Source organism: Neofelis nebulosa, chromosome 5 (assembly GCF_028018385.1).
Source record: "Neofelis nebulosa isolate mNeoNeb1 chromosome 5, mNeoNeb1.pri, whole genome shotgun sequence".
In the NCBI taxonomy this organism is placed as follows: domain Eukaryota; kingdom Metazoa; phylum Chordata; class Mammalia; order Carnivora; family Felidae; genus Neofelis; species Neofelis nebulosa.
The window spans coordinates 84,292,337-84,310,085 of NC_080786.1; the positions used below are offsets into that span (position 1 = coordinate 84,292,337).

General features: G+C 40.7%; 1 protein-coding gene across 2 annotated transcripts in view; it reads right to left on the bottom strand.

Moving 5' to 3' along the window:
• The window catches only part of LOC131512341 (probable cation-transporting ATPase 13A5), a 116,266-nt gene that overhangs the window by 63,396 nt on the left and 35,121 nt on the right, over positions 1-17,749 (bottom strand). For both annotated transcript variants that reach the window (XM_058730865.1, XM_058730864.1), the window contains exons 7-9: positions 10,610-10,744; positions 1,627-1,699; positions 701-829 (exon numbers count right to left, since the gene is read on the bottom strand). In XM_058730865.1, the coding sequence (XP_058586848.1) occupies positions 701-829; positions 1,627-1,699; positions 10,610-10,744 (337 nt within the window). The remainder of the gene's footprint in view (positions 1-700; positions 830-1,626; positions 1,700-10,609; positions 10,745-17,749) is intronic.

Below are 17,749 nucleotides of genomic sequence, written 5' to 3' on the forward strand. Positions count from 1 at the left end.
TCATCATGGTGTCCCATGTGTTTTGGTTTTTGCCTAAAGAATATTTTCTGAATAGTGCCTTCCTAATTACACAAATTCAAAGCGCAAATGAGAGCAAGGACGACAGTTCAAAACGTTGTTACAAGAAAACTGGCTTTCTGCTTGGTCGGATCAACTGGAAACACAATTCTAAAGAACAGAATGTTACACTGACTTTCCTGAAGGTTCAACTCAATACTCTTCCACAAAAACTGGGGCTCCGTTTTCCATCTACAGAGAGCAGAGCTGTATAAAATCTCTGCATCCTGCCAATTATAAGAGTTGTTGGTTTCCGGTTGTGTTCTGTTTGGATAGGTGTGTAAACCATGCTCATGTTTATGAAGACATCGTGCATCAAGTAGTCTATTTTCTCACCGTCCTCTGAACCAAACGATCTTATTCACCCCACGCACCAGGAAATTAACCAATCACATATATTAGACTTTTCTTCTAATTTTGTATTTATTATTTGATTCTTATATTACGGGTATACATTATATAAACGGGATACATTTTATCCCGTTTGCATTTATGGAGTCTTCACCTGCATGAATAGCCTAGCCGTGTCTACCTCACCTATCTTTCAATATCTTAATATCAGGCAGGTAAGGATATGTTGATCTGCTTTGTTCTTGGCCGAGATGTTGGACAGGAAAGAAGCAGCTCCATGGCAATGGCCTACCTGTGAGCATGCCTTCAGTCACCACACAGCTTCCATCAATCAGGATAGCATCACATGGCAATGAAGTTTTTCCTGGAAGAATAAGAGTATCCCCAGGAACCAAGAGATGGGATTCCAGCTTCTGCAAACCTACACAACAAAGTTCCCGTGACTGGCTGAACTTTTCCTGTTTTTACTTAAGAATGGGGGAAGGGGAAAAAAATTTAAAAAAAGTTACAGAGAGGGAGGGAGGCAAACCACAAGAGACTCTTAAATACTGAGAACAAACTGAGGGTTGATGGGGGTTGCAGGGGAGGGGAAAGTGGGTGATGGGCATTGAGGAGGGCACTTGGGATGAGCACTGGGATGAGCACTGAGAGGAGAGCACTTGTTGGGATGAACCACCCAGCCAGTTTCTGCTACTCTGGGCTGCAACTCCCTGCTCCTTACAGAGAGCCATGGCCACCCCAACCCAGGGTAAGTCAGAGCAAATACCATTTACAAGCATTCTTCGGGTCTGGATTCTGGATAACAGATTGAAGTGTTAGAATTCAAGGTCTGTTTGGGATCATTAGTTGGGGAAATCAAAACGCCTCAAGAAAGCTTACCCAGTAACATTCCAGTGAGTGAAATATGGGAAGGCAGAGGGAATTGGAAGCGACTCAGACACTGGGTCAAAATGGTTCAATCAGGAGGAGGCATGCAAGGTACTCAGGGTACAAAATTCAGTGAGGTGCTCACCGTCTGGGTCCTGGAAAAGCAGGTCAGAGTTTGCCTGACCTTTCCTCCTTAAGTTTGTCATCTGAAAAGTCTTATTTACCTTACTTTAGCCTCCGTCCTGGGTTTCATCAGAAGAGGTTTTCTCCTCAACTAATAATCGATAACAAATGGGACTGATTCCACTCTGAAATATCAGGATGCTGAAGATGGCAGAACATATCACGTACCTTTGTCCTTTACCATGACTGTAACCTGGACTTTGTTGTGATCCTCCACAAGGTTGTGCAGCTTCACTGATTGCTACCAATTCAAAGTCAACGTTTAAGTATCAGATAGTCCATAACCGGAAAACCACATGATCTCAATACTGTAAATACCAAGCCTGTCACACAGCAAAACTTCCTTGGGCAAAGGCTCACGCTCTACTTTAGCGTTTCTGCTTCCCTGCCCCAATTCCTACCGCAGCCAACCCCCGACTTATAGCAACAAATATGGTAATTAGTTTAGTGCTATTTCAATTCCAGGAAACATAATGCACAACCACTGTCCCCAAGGACCAACGCTAAGTCCCCGAGGTTGTACTTCTTAAGGGCGCACGATGACACAAGGGAAGAACAAGACCATGAACAGATTAGGTTCCCTCTCGGTACCCGTTTCCCTGTCTATAAAACAAGAAAAATGAATTTGATCTTTCCATTGTAGAAGCCTGGGAATATTTGAGTTATGTTTTGATTTTACGTGGAATTTTATCCCCTCCTTTACAAACTGGTGGATTTTCCTATTGGGTCAGTCTGGAGACTGAAGCCATGATGCTCCAGAACCCTAGTGCTTCCCCTTAGGCATTATTCAGCTTAGTTAACTCCCTTTTCCTCATCTGAAAGTGGAGATATTAACAGTACCTCTTCTAGAGGGTTTTCAAAATTTAAGTAATGCTTCTCTTAGTTATCCCTTTGGATATTACTCATTACGATGGTAAGAGCTCAGCAAGGGTTAATGATTAATAAGAAAGTTGCTGTTGGAAAAACAGCATTGTTTTGTCTAATGCATCCCCTTGGAAGATTTGCTTAGGGTGGAATTCACTGAGATACCACCCTGGGCTAAGTGGAGGAAATGGAAGCAGCCTGGAGAAGCGAAGGCAGCATCTACTGGGATAACTCAGGAGACAGGAAGGCAGAGGAGTGAGGGCAAATTGTCCACACAGTTCCATACACTGACTGTAGGCGACGCCATTGGCAGAAGCATCCTTGGAAGGCACTGCCTCCTTCTGTATGGACGTCACTTACTTGGATACTTCTAAGTAGAAGAGATCTGAATACCGTCAACAGTACTTTAAACATAGCTTAACCTAATTCAAGTATAAAACTTTCCCTTTTAGATGATAGGGTAAATTATTTTTATCTGCCCTCTTGATGATTTTTAAGGTAGCCAATGTCACCAGATAAACATTACACACAATTACACAATTTTCCTCTTGAGAGAAATTAATAAATTTCGTGTTTCTATTTATACAGAACAATTTCTTATTTACTCCATTTTTTTTTTAGGAAAGGCAACACTTCAATCATTTGGAACAACTGAATGGAAGAAATGCTACTGCTGTTCGTTAGGTACATAGTCATTGCCCTAACTTGACTTTCTGAGGCTTGCCTATTGGGGCATCCATTTTACTGATGGGTAATAGCGAGAAAGTCAGCCGTGGTTCTGGGACAAGAACACTGGATTCATTCAGGACTCCTGAGTCGTGGGTCAAGTTTACCCACTAACCAGCCATGTACCTGTATATAAGAAATTTCACTTTATGTTACTTGTTCTTTCTGTAAACAAATGACATTGAATTGAATCATTTTCAAGCTCCTTCAAAACTCAACATGTCTGATACGGATATGTTTTGCATATCAGAGATTTAGTCAAAGCCCCTAAGACTTCATAGAAGAAATAACCTGGGGTTTATAAATGGCTCACAGTATTATTATTATTAGGCACTTTAAAACAGTAAGCAACTACTACGTGCCAGGCACTGTTGTAAGCACTTGAAATGAATTGCTTGATTTTTTTTCTCCTCAAAATAATCCTATGATGATGTTATTGTCTCCAATGTACATATAACAAAATAAAATGACCAAAAAGAATCAAAAAACAAAAAAACAAAAACAAACCAGGGTCTTGGAAATGTTAAAGTAACTTGTCTTCAATCATTTACTTACTAAGTATTAAGATTGACAGTAAAACCTGGGTTTATCTGACTCTAAAGCCTTTTCTGTTGATGAATATGTTCCCCTAAAGTGTTTAAAAATAGCTTTTTTTCCTTTAAGAAGATAAATAACCTTCCTTTGTTATAAATTTCTTTAAGTTACTTTCTTGCTTAGCAAACTCTTCTAGTCACTGCCATGAGAATTTCACCCTAGCTTAAGAGGATGATAATCAACACATTTGGAAGTGGTGAAGTATAAGTTCAAAATGCCCTCTCAAAAATCATTATGGCATCAAGCTGGATTTATTCATCAGGCTTAGCATTCTGCGAAACCTGCCATGCTTCCATGCCTTCGTTCAAGCTATTACCTGGAATGCTCACACAGGTTTTCTACCAGCAAACTCCTAATCCTTTACATAAAGTCTGGCTCAAACGTCACCTCCACTCCATAAGTCTCTAACATCTCAGAAAGAATTCATTGTTCTGCTCCCTGTGTTTCCGCCTGTATTAGTGTATGACCAATTCCATTACAGGCGTTTTCTTGTCAGGTCTCCTGTGTGAGGCAGGTGGTTCAAAGAGCCAAACACTCATCTATGTACCCCTGGAGTCTGTCACATAGTAGGCCCTCAGCAAACATTTACTTAATAGAACTGAATTATTCCACGTCTCCCAACAACACTGGAGAAGGATAATATAAGCCTCCTCTCTGAGCTAATGTACCCAGAAACTCTACAAACACAGGTCTCTATGACAACCAACCAGCTAGGAGAAATCAGGTGCTATGATGCTTGCCGTGATTTGGAAGCTCGTTGCCTGATTTTCATTAGGCCCCCTCTGGTTTCTCCAGTCCCAGTTTAGTGGGACCAGGATCAGTTTCCAAGGCTAATTTGCATATTGTTATTATTCCGGCATCTGTTGCTGTGTGTCCTTGTGTTTGCTGTGGCTGGATTTCCTCCAGAGATGAGTAATGAGGGCACTAACTCAGGTGTCTTTTGAGCCCAGCTCAGTCATGGCTAAAGGCAAAGCACCATGGGTCAGATACTCTCAGTGCTATTTCTAGCGGCCGCCTGTGGAGCCAGCAATAGAGTATGCAACACGGCTCAGTGTAAATACAGTTGAGTGCCAGCTCAATTTACACTCATACCTACACCAAACTTGTTAGAGAGGGGCTGCCGAGGGTGTTTCTTGGCGTAGGCAAGGTGCCTCTCTCTTTGCTGCATGATTTGGGGCCACAGTAGATGCAGAAAGATAGTTTATTCCACTCCTGCAAACACCTCCCCTCTTGCAATTTTCAAAAGCTGTTATATTTTTAGCATGATTTGTAAATGACAGTAGATGCTCCTTCCATTTCTAGCAGCCCCTTTCCCAAATATTTTCGTAATAAAATTATCAATCGTTTACTGCTGCAAGGAAATGCATAGGTCTCTTTGAGATTTTGCTCCGTGGGACAGTGTGAAGTACTTGATGTAGAATCAGGAAACCCGGGGCTGGGATCTATAGCCACGATTACCGAGCAAGTCACTTCACCTCCCTGATTGTCCCCATCCCTCCGTCTCAGGTGGTGGGAGGACACCACAACCACATGCGTATCATTTTAGAGGCTGCCATGCCCCACACAAGCACATCTGTCACAGACCGGGGGAGCCCGTTACAAATTGTGCTAAAGAAATATTGATTGGTGAGCATTTGTGATTTAAACTGCAAAAATAGTTTCAGGCAACTGGCCCATTTTGTATAATGTTACAAGATCCCTTAGAGTTTGGGTCTGATAAGCTTTTGTTAACAAATATTAACTGCAAGGGCACCTGGGTGGCTCAGTCAGTTAACAGTCTGACTCTTGGTTTCGGCTCAGGTTATGATGTCACGGTTTTGTGGGTTCAAGTGCCCCATCAAGCTCTGTGCTGACAGCTTAGACTCTGCTTGGGATTCTCTGTATTTCTCTCTCTCTGTCCCTCCCCCCTCGCACTGTCTCTCTCTCAAAATAAATCAATAAAACTTGAAAAAAAAAACCCAAATATTAACTGCTAATGGAATTAATGTCTCCTTGTTAAAGCTTTTGCAGTTCTGCCATCAAGTGAAGTTCCCAGGTCAGTTACTATTTTAAACAAAGACATGTAGGGATTTTAAGATGTAGAACCTGAATATTTAAGATTCATTAAAGATTTTAAAATAAATATTGAGAAAATTACAAATAGAACAGAGCATGCCTACTTTTAGAAGAGCACTTGAGCAGCAAAACAAGAAAGGCAGAAACCCAGAAAAAGAGAAACATATTTGACTGCACACATTTTAAAATATCTGACAAAATTCAAGTCAGAGGAAAAATGATAGACTAAGAAAGAAAACTTTTCCACATGGATGATGGATATAAAGAGACAATAAATAGAAAACAAAAATGCATATATCTATTGGAGGAAAATGTATCTAATCTCACTAATAATTAGTGGAATATAAATTAAAACATCATTGGGACACAATTTTTTTAAAATACACTAGACTAAAAAAAATTTAAACATCAATATATAACACTGGTGAGGATCTGGAGAAATGGATACTCTCATATGTTGCCGTTATTTTATTTAAGAAAATAATAAATATTGCAGGATCTATTAACATCCAAAATATACATACATTTTGATTCAACAACCTGGCTTTTGATTATTTTACTAAAAACAAATGCAAACACTCATATGTAAGGACACATCTATATTGTAGTTGTGTGTAATTCAGCATACTTGTGGTGGCAAAAATTAGAAAGGAAGCCCCCTATTTTCTAGAAATAAACGAATGGCTGAACAAATTATGATATGCCATGGAATTTCACACCGTTATTTTTAAACGTGATTTAGAATTATTTATTTACTTGGTAGATAGCCGTTATATTTATTGTAAAGTGACAAATGCAAGTTCCAGATTAATGTACAAAGTATGTTCCTGTTTTATTAAAACAAATAAATACATAAGTAAATCTCCACATAAACTTGTATTTCTCTGCATCTTATAGAGGAGAAAAAATGAAATATATATTTAGCTAATGATGACATAAGTAAATAAATAAATAAATAAATACATGTATTGGGGATCTTAGTGCTTGAATTTGTCTTTTGGTGGATTCCTCTGGAACAACAGCTCTTAAGCTTTCAGAATGCATGACAAGCACCTGTTATGAAACTGTGAAAAAGCATAGATTCCTCTTGTTACCTTGGATATTTTGACTTAATGGGTCAGGAGCTTAGGAATCTTGACTAATTCTCTCACTGAAACATTGCCCTCTAGAGTATTGAATCAAACCTGTTTTCTCTGTAACCCTTCCCAACTCCCACACAGGAATCTCTATATTTCTTTCCTGTTTCCTTAAAGACAGTTATACCTACGTTCCAAATGAAAAAAATAGTGTAAAGGAACTTGAGGAGAGACTGAAATTTGTCATAAACATGTAGATGGGAAGTATGTATTTAAGTCAGGGGAAATATGTGGAAATATTGTAAGGGGTGTAACACATCAAGTGGTAACACCACATTTACTTAGGACCCATTGATTACAGGCAACAGAAATTGGTTAAACTGGTTTAAGCAGATGAGAAATTGTGAAGATGCAGGGACATCTCACTAACCTAAGGTGGGAAGTGAAGCCAGAGCTCCCAAGGGCTTCAAACAAGAGCAGGAAATGCTATGAAGAGTAGGTTATTCATTCGGTCTCTGTCTCTCTGCCCTCTCCCTTTCTGCTGGGCTCCATATGGCTCACCTCTGTCTCTGTGTATTTGGTTCGTTCTTTGTGCAAGTTTTTTTCTCTGCTGTCCACACACAAGGATCAAGGGTTGCCACCCTGGTCCTAGCATCACTTTTCAGATCACATTCCTGACAGAGCATGACAGATAGCTTCAAGTCTTAGGCTTGGATCCCAGGCTAAAAGATATATGGGCATCATTCCTGCTGATGGACTGGCTTCCGCTGGGTCAGATACCCCCGTTCCAACTATGTGTGCCAGTGGAAAGAGAGAGCCACCTAGAGCAAACCAGTTGCAGGCTGCCAGAGTTCTAAGAGGAGGGGGGTTGCAGTGCTTGCCCCAAAATATGTGTACTACTTTCATGCTTGTCAGGGAATACGAGGCTGGAGAGAGTAACCCAAGTTCATGGGTACAGGCTCCATTAAAGTCCACTGTACTTCGTCTTTCAGTCCTATGAGCTACTGGTACATATTTATAGTACATATCCCTTTGATGATTAGGGTAATTTAGACAGGTTTCTATTCTTCATACACATCCTGACTTGAGTAGTTTAGGACTAAAGTCCAAGTGAACACTATTAGGGTCCAATAGGAATTAACTCCAGTTTGCAGCACATGCTCTCAGATTTCCAGTGGCCAGAAAATTTCTTACTAGCATTCGAAAGTTTTCAAGGGCTTTTTTACATTCCTTGTCAGTGGCCCTGGCAAAATGATAGAATCCTAAAATGGTGAGACCTAAAAAAGTAGGGTATAACCTCCACCATGTATATAGCTGAGGAAAGTGAGCCCAAGGAAAACAGAGTCCTCGGGCTCATATGAGTGAACCAGCAGTTGTTACCAGCCCTGTCCCGATGGTCCCATGCTGCCTCCTGTTCTCTTCAATCTCTGTACCCCCTCCCCCTCCCATCTGTCCCTTGCCAACTTTCCCTAACTTTTAATAATAAAAACAGCAACAGCAATATCAATGATAACAAGAACTAACATTTTACTAAGTGCCTACTATGTACCAGAAATATAAGTATTCAAAGTGATGGTTTCATTTAATTCGCTCAACTCTAACACCAACACACACTCACATGCCCACACACATACACACCTTCTACAGATGAGGAAACTGATTATAACAGCACCAAGTAACACAAACAGGAGAGGTAAGGGGGAGGTTTTCAATCTGACTAGATAAGTTCTCCCTCCCAAAAGGCCTCAGAGAGTTCTGTGTTTTTCCTGAGAACACTTGGATGGTTTATGACGATATATCCGGGTGACTGTGCGTAGATGTCGCCCCAGTGGAAGGAACGACATGCGAGAAGGGCTGTATTCACTGATGTGTGACTTAAGCCAGAAAGTGTATGAATGGCTTGCACGTATCAAATCAGATATTCCATTAAGGAAAGATTTCTCAAAACCCAGAAACTAGAAATTCTATCTGCTGGCTTCACATTATCAAATGTGTAGGACACTCTACTTTTCTATTGAGACTCAGCAGAATAGTCAGATCTTTATTGTCTTGGTGTCTATGGTCATGCTTTTGCTCAAAGGCCCAGAGTTCACCAGAAAGACAGTTACTCTCCCCCAGGCCTCGGCAGCCAGGCAAGTTGCTGGTCACTCTTCACATCTTTGTGATATAAATTAGTTTGTGAAAAAACACACCTAGGTACTCACTTTTTAAAAAGGCAGAAAACCAGAAACAAAACAAAGTCCTAGTAGCCTGGTCTCCAGCTCAAAGTATCTCCATTCATCTAACTTTTCATTTTTAGATCCTGTTTCCTAACTCTTTACATATCTATTGTCTTTCATTTCTCATCAAAGACTTCATAACTCAAAATTTGTAGGATCTAAAACCAGATAACAAGCCGATATTAGATTTAATATTGTTGAGCCACTGAAATGGAATAGGAATGAAAGCTCCCTTTCAGTTAGGCTTATGTAAAGGCCCCACGTCTGCCTTTCTGACTTGTGCCCAGTCCTCACTGTGTGGACATCCAGAACTCATCTCCCTTCTCAACACTTGTGTTTGACTTTCATTCCCAGCTGTGACACTACTTTGGAAAGTGCCTTATGCTAAGGAAATATCGCACATGTGGCAGAATTTCATTTTATGAGGAGCCAGAAGCTCTGACTCTGTCACAAAACCAAACTCTGATTTGGAACAAGCTCCCTGGATCTTAGTTTTTTTCCCTGGAGATGAAGGATGAAACTTGAGACTAGGCAGTTTCAACAGTGCAGTAGAGTTGACAGGCTGACACAGTGTACCGTAACAATGCCCAGCCCCCAGCCCCATCTCTACAAAGCTAATTCCATAGTCAAGTTTTCAAAAACATACAGAAAATACAGTGAGACATCGTTTTTGGGGTTGCCTCCTGATTTTCAGGCTGTTGATTCTTAAGCAAAGTAGCCAAACGTTTTCTAGAAAGATACTGTGGGGGCTGAGACTTGCAGGGACTGTGGAGTTATAAGTAATATTCAGCAAAATTCTATTTCAGAATGCACTGTTATCTCATTTAGAAGACTGATTATTTTGGGGCACCTGGATGGCTCAGTCAGCTGCGTCTGAATCTTGATTTCAACTCAGGTCATGATCTAGCATTTCATGAGATCAAGACCCATGTTGCCTTATTGGAATTCTCTCTCTCCCCCTCTCTCTTCCCCTTCCCTGCTCATGCTCACTTGCTCTCTCTCAAAATAAATAAACTTAAAAAAGAAGACTATTTTTAAAAAGGAAGACTTTAAATCGCTACAAGATGGGGCGCCTGGGTGGCTCAGTCGGTTAAGCATCTGACTTCAGCTCAGGTCATGATCTCACAGTCTGTGACTTCAAGCCCCATGTCGGGCTCTGTGCTGACAGCTCGGAGCCTGGAGTTTGCTTCAGATTCTGTGTCTCCCTCTCTTTCTGACCTTCCCCTGTTCATGCTCTGTCTCTGTCTCAAAAATAAGTTAAAACATTTTAAAAAATTTTAATAGCTATGAGATGAACAATGATGGAAAGGTATGCTGTCATCATTAATCCATCAAAGCATTCTTTCCCACCATACTCAGATACAGCTTCAGAGTCTTTCTGAACACTGTATGCGGGTCAGCCTTCAGTCGATAAATCCGGGTTTGCAAAGACATTTACATCTACCTGCTATTTCTGAAGATCTCCTCCTGAGTTCTCACATTTAGTAAGCCCTTGTTTTTTTTGCTTTATGACTTAAGTTTCACAAAGCTACTCTTTGCTGTCAGTGGAAAACCCATAGGCTTTGCTTTTTGTGCACCATAAGCTTAATAGAACCCAACTGTGATTTTAGCTCTTACCTGTCGCAAATCATACACACTTAAGACAATGGAGATAATAGACAAGATGATGATGGCCACAGAGTATTCTATGTAACCTTGAGACAGCCACAAAGTTAGGGTAAAGGCTTGGAACACGTAGAATGGATTTAAAACCTGCAAGTACAAAAACAGCATGTGAGTCACTTGCATGGATCACATCATTTCAAAGAAATTGAAGAAGAAACAAAGAAATGGAGAAAACTTTCATGCTTATGGATTAGAAGAGCAAATATTGTTAAAATGTCTAAACTACCCAAAGCAATCTGTACATCCAATGCAATCCCTATCAACATACCACCAGCATTTTGTCACAAAGCAAGAACAAACAATTCTAAAATTTGTGTGGAACCACAAAAACCCTGAGTATCAAAAAGTCATGTTGAAAAAGAAAAGTAAAACAATTCCAGACTTCAAGCTATATTACAAAGCTGTAATCATCAAGACAGTATGGTACTGGCACAAAAACAGACACATAGATCAATGGATCAGAATAGAGAACCCAGAAATGGACCCACAACTATAGCGTAGCTAATCTTCAACAAATCAGGAAAGACTATCCAATGGAAAGAAGACAATCTCTCCAACAAATGGTGTTGGGAAAATTGGATGGCAATAAGCAAAAGAATGAAACTGGACCACTTTCTTACACCATACACAAAAATAAATTCAAAATGGATGAAAAGCCTAACTGTGAGACAGGAAACCATCAAAATGCTAGAGGAGAACATAGGCAGCAACTTCTTTGATCTTGGCCACAGCAACTTCTTACCAGATACATCTCCAGAGGCAAAGGACATGAAAGCAAAAAAGAACTATTGGCACTTCATCAAGAAAAAAAGCTGTACACCAAGGGAAATAATCAACAAAACTAAAAAGACAACCTACAGAATGGGAGAAAATATTTGCAAATGACATATAAGACAAAGGGCTAGTATCCAAAGCCTATAAATAACTTATCAAACTCAACCTCCCAAAAATAATCCAGTGAAGAAATGGGCAGAACACATGAACAGACATTTCTCCAAAGAAGGTTTTCAAATGGCTAACAAACACATGAAAAAAATGCTCAACATCACTCGTCATCAGGGAAATACAAATCAAAACCACTGCCAGATACCAGGTACCACCTCACACCTGTCAGAATGGCTAAAATTAACAACTCAGGAAACAATGGATGCTAGCAAGGATACAGAGAAGGGGGAACCCTCTTACACTGTTGATGGGAACGCAAACTGGTACAGACACTCTATAAAACAGCATAGAAGCTCCTCAAAAAGTTAAAAATGGAACTATCCTATGATCTAACAATTGTACTACCAGGTATTCATTCAAAGGATACAAAAAAAATACTGATTTGAAGGGGCACATGCACCCCAATATTTATGCAGCACTATTAACAATAGCCAAATTATATAAATAACCCAAATGTCCATTGACTGATGAATGGATAAAGAACATGGGAGGTATATGTATATAATAGAACATTACTCAGCCACCAAAAAAGAATGAAATCTTGTCATTCGCAACAACGTGGATGGAACTAGAGTGTATTATACTAAGCAAATAAGTATATGCTTAGAAAGACAAATACCATATGATTTTACTCATATGTGGAATTTAAGAAAGAAAACAGATGAACACAGGGGAAGTGAAGGAAAAATAAAATAAAAACAGAGAGGGAGGCAAACCATGAGAGACTTAACTATAGAGAACAAATGGAGGGTTGCTGAAGGGAGGTATATGGGGGGGTTGGGTCGAATGGGTGAAGGGCATCAAGGAGGGCATTTGTGACGAGCGCTGGGTGTTGTATGTAAATGATAAATCACTACATTCTGCTTCTGAAACCAATAATGCAGGACATGTTAACTAACTTGAACTTAAATAAACTCTTGGAAGAAAAAACAGATGATGTCATTTTATCGATTTTTTAAATCATTTTTTACAACACACATTGATCTCTAATATTTATGAATTCACTTAGAACTCAGTTTCAGTGGAGTCAGTGTCAAGCACATAGCATGTGCTATGGTGGAAGCAAAATTATTTTAAGCACTCAGAGCCTGTCAAAAATTGATTATTCTTATTTATTTTGAATTTTGAAAAATGTTTTATAATATCAAAATCTAACGATTTACCTTTCTAAACATTATTTACCTACAATGGAGAATTCAGGCTCTTAAAACACACTTCATCTCTGACCTTTTTTTTTTTTTTAACATTTATTTATTTTTGAGACAGAGAGAGACAGAGCATGAACAAGGGAGGGGCAGAGAGAGAGGGAGACACAATCCGAAGCAGGCTCCAGGCTCTGAGCCATCAGCCCAGAGCCCAACGTGGGGCTCGAACTCATGGACCGCGAGATCGTGACCCGAGCCGAAGTCGGACGCTCAACTGACTGAGCCACCCAGGGGCCCCAGATCTCTGACCGTTTTTATTGCAGTTTCTTCTTCCCATACTCACATGCTGCAGATTGAGTCAAGTTGTGTGATGAAAATAGAAGACTGCATTTTTATCCAGATTGTTGAAAAATAACATATTCGTCACATCACAGGTTTTTAGCAAGATGCTCTGAGCATCAGGCACGTCAGCATGGGCCCCTCCTTTGAACGGGATGGGGGGGTGGGAGTCATCTTACCCAAAACTGCAGTGAAATTCATGGGAAGAATGTATCACAAGCCCAAAGCTGGCCATCCATGCACATATATTTTGGTCTCTTTATTATACCTTTCACTTTTTTATTCCCTCAATTGTCCCCATTTTGGTCCTGCTGGTCCCACTGTTAATAATGATAGCAGAGAGGGCAAACCTGAGGAGGTAGATGTAGTCATCTGATGTACATAGTGTGAATGAGAAAACCCATCTGACCAAAACAAGGATTATTTTCTTGGTGAAGTGCTCTTTACGATGATTATGAATTAGATGAAATATTACCTAAAACTGGTGCCACTCTGTTACCTCTACTTTCTATATTCTCTAATATATTAAACTTCTACTTTAGTCTTCACAGTGAACTGACATCCAGTTAGTAAGTTAATAGGCTGCATTTTAAGAGTTTCTTAAACCCTTGGATATATTTTGTGCGTTAACAAAGCTTTTGTTCTTTAATGTTTCTTATTATTTCCCTTGCAACATGCTTTTCTTACAAACTATAGCTCTTCTCTTTGCTTGGCATAAAATGCTCTAATTGTAGATGATACACTAATGATAATATGATTTTGAGTTTATATAAACTCAGTAGAAAATGTGGTTAAATACTTCTTGTATAAGAAACAGCACCATCATAATTAATTTAACTCCCTTATTCAATATTCTTTTGAAACCAAAATACAAAGTAGTATTACTTGCTTTTTTCCTACTGAAGGCTTAGTAAGTAGATGGAGAAAATACTACCACTCCTTTCAAAATAAACAAATTGACACCTGGGAGAATCTTTGACAACCTGAAAATGTATTTGAACAGGAAGTTTAAACAGCAGCTGGCTTTTTGATAGTGGATGAAACTGCATATGTGGAGGACATGGGGTATGTGGGAAATCTCAGTACCTGCCAATCAATTTTTCTGCGAACTGAAGACTGCTCTAAATAAAAGTCTCATTATCTTTTAACATGTGACCATGCTAAACAAAGTGACCACTGTTGTGGATTAGAAATAGACTAGAAATGTGCAGTATGGAGTGGAGGTTAGCACAATCAGCTCACTGGGCTCCACCTAAGGAATGGAGAGTGGTGGGCTAGGGACTCATGCTACAGGGAATATGATTGACAGTGTGCCATAGCGGCAGGGGACAAAACCAGCCTTGCTCTCTGACCCAGGAACAGAGGCCAAGGAAAGTCACAACCAGCAGCTGTTCACTGGCAGAGGGCAAAATGGAAAAGAACAAAGTTCATGGTGCCACTGTGAACTTGGCCAAACCCCAGCTGGCTCAAGGCCTGAATCTGCTTGATCCTGGGGAGTAGAGCCCCACCCTACAGGAGTTGGTTCTGAACTGAGGGCCATGGGGACTACAAAGAGGCAAACTCAGAGCCATCCTACAGGGACAGTGGACACAGAGAAAAAGAGAGAAATGTAGACAAGGGAAGTACCACTTAAGGGCAGCTCACCAGAGCTGCCTCCATCACTACCAGAGCTTCCATCACCATCACTAATAATAATAACTTCAATATTTGCAAATGACATATCAGATAAAGGGTTAGTATCCAAAATATACAAAGAACTTATCAAACTCAACACCCAAAAAACAAATAATCCAGTGAAGAAATGGGCAAAAGACATGAGTAGACACTTCTCCAAAGAAGACATCCAGATGGCCAACTGACACATGAAAAAATGCTCCACATCACTCATCATCAGGGAAATACAAATCAAAACCACAATGAGATACCACCTTACACCTGTCAGAATGGCTAACATTAACAACTCAGGCAACAACAGATGTTGGCAAGGAGAAAAAGGATCTCTTGCGTTACTGGGGGGAATGCAAGCTGGTGCAGCCACTCTGGAAAACTGTATGGAGGTTCCCCAAAAAACTAAAAATAGAACTACTCTATGACGCAGCAATTGCACTGTTAGGCATTTATCCAAAGGATACAGGTGTGCTGTTTATCCAAGGGATACAGGTGTGTTGTTTCGAAGGGACACATGCACCCCCATGTTGATAGCAGCACTATCAACCATAGCCAAAGTACGGAAAGAGCCAATGCCCATCAATGGATGGATAAAGAAGATGTGGTATATATATATATATATACAATGGAGTATTACTCAGCAATCAAAAAGAATGAAATCTTGACATTTCATCCACGTGGATGGAATTATGCTAAATGAAATTAGTCAGAGAAAGACAAAAATCATATGACTTCACTCATTTGAGGACTTTAAGAGAAAAAACAGATGCACATAAAGGAAGGGAAACAAAAAATAATATAAAAACAAGGTGGGGGACAAAACAAATGAGGGGGACTCATAAGTATGGAGAACAAACTGAGCGTTGCTGGAGGGGTTGTGGGAAGGGGGTGGGCTAAATGGGTAAGGTGCATTAAGGACTCTACTGAAATCTTTGCTTCACCATATACTAATTTGGATAAAAATTTAGAAAAATAAAAAATAAAGTTAAATCAAAAAAAGAAGGAAAAAAATAACTTCAAAGCACACAAAGAAAATATTCTAAAAAATAAATAAATCCACTAACAAAGAAGTCATTCCCAAGAAAATTGACATCATAAAGCAACCAGAGAAAGACAAAACTAATATGTTTAAAATCATCAAAAAGAGAATAGGGGTAGGAGATGCTCCGGAAGATGTCATCGTAAGAGAACGTTGGGCTCACTGCGTCCTGCTGATCACTTAGATTCCACCCACACCTGCCTAAATAACACAGAAAACCACCAGAAGACTAGCAGAATGGATTCTCCCGAGCCAAGCGTAGACGAGAGGCCCACGGAAAAGGGTAGGAAGGATGGAGAGGTGGTGCGCGCTACACAGACTGGTGGGAGGGAGCCGGCCAGAGGGACGGCCCGCCGGCAAAACAGAGCTCCTGAGTCTGGCTTGCAGAAGCGGAGGGGCCAGATGGAGTGTGTTCTGACAGCAAACGGGACTTATCTGGAAGGTCATATGTTAACATCTCTGCTCGGAGAGCGGGAGGGCTGGAGGACAACGGGAGGGAGAATTGTTGAGCCTCGGACAACAGAGCTCAGCTTGGAGGGGAACAAAGGCGCTCACCAGCACCATATTCCTTGCCCACCCCCCAGCCAAAATCCCAAAGGGAATCATTTCCTGACAGGGAACTTCCTTGCACTGCGCAAACACTCAACACTGTGCTTCTGTGGATCCATCCCCTCCGGCAGAGGGTCTCACTCCCTCCCGGTGCTGCAGGGCCCCTCCCGAAGCAGATCACCAAATGAAAAGCGAGCTGAGCCTGCCGCTCCCACCCCTGTGCACCTTGCTGATCCACCCCAGCTAATACGCCAGATCCCCAGCACCACAAGCCTGGCAGTGTGCAAATAGCCCAGTCGGGCCACCCCACCCCATGGTGAATCCCCCCCCAGGTGAGGGGAAGAGAAGGTACACACCAGTCTGACTGTGGCCCCAGTGGTGGGCTGGGAGCAGACATCAGGTCTGACTGCAGCCCCACCCACCAATGCAAGTTATTCAAGACAGCACAGGCGAAGTGCGCTGCAGTTCCCCACCATTGCAGAGACTATCCAAAATGACGAAACGGAAGAATTGCCTTCAAAAGAAACTCTGGGAAATAGCGACAGCTAACAAACTGATCAAAAACGAATTAAACAATATAACAGAAAGTGAATTTAGAGTAATAGTCATAAAATTAATCGCTGGGCTTGAAAACAGTATAGAGGACAGCAGAGAATCTATTGCTACAGAGATCAAGGGACTAAGGAACAGCCAGGAGGAGATAAAAAATGCTATTAATGAGCTGCAAAATAAAATAGAGGTGACTACAGCTCAGATTGAAGAGACAGAGGAGAGAATAGGGAAAAAGAAGATAAAATTATGGAAAAAGAAGAAGCTGAGAAAAAGAGAGATAAAAAAATCCAGGAGTATTAGGGGGTAATTAGAGAACTAAATGATGCACTGAAGAGAAATCATCTACATATAATTGGTATTCCAGAGGAGGAAGAGAGAGGGAAAGGTGCTGAAGGTGTACTTGAAGAAATCATAGCTGAGAATTTCCCTGATCTTGGGAAGGAAAAAGGGATTGAAATCCAAGACGCACAGAGAACTCCCTTCAGATGTAACTTGAATCGATCTTCTGCACGACATATCATAGTGAAACTGGCAAAATATAAGGATAAAGAGAAATTTCTGAAAGCAGCTAGGGATAAACGTGCTCTAACATATAAAAGGAGACTGATAAGACTCGTGATGGATCTCTCTACTGAAACTTGGCAGGCCAGAAAGGAATGGCAGGAAATCTTCAATGTGATGAACAGAAAAAATATGAAGCCGAGAATCCTTTATCCAGCAAGTCTGTCATTTAGAATAGGAGAGATAAAGGTCTTTCCAAATGAACAAAAACTGAGGGAATTCAACACCACTGAACCAGCCCTACAAGAGATACTAAGGGGGGTCCTGTGAGGCAATGTCCAGAGGCATCGCTAC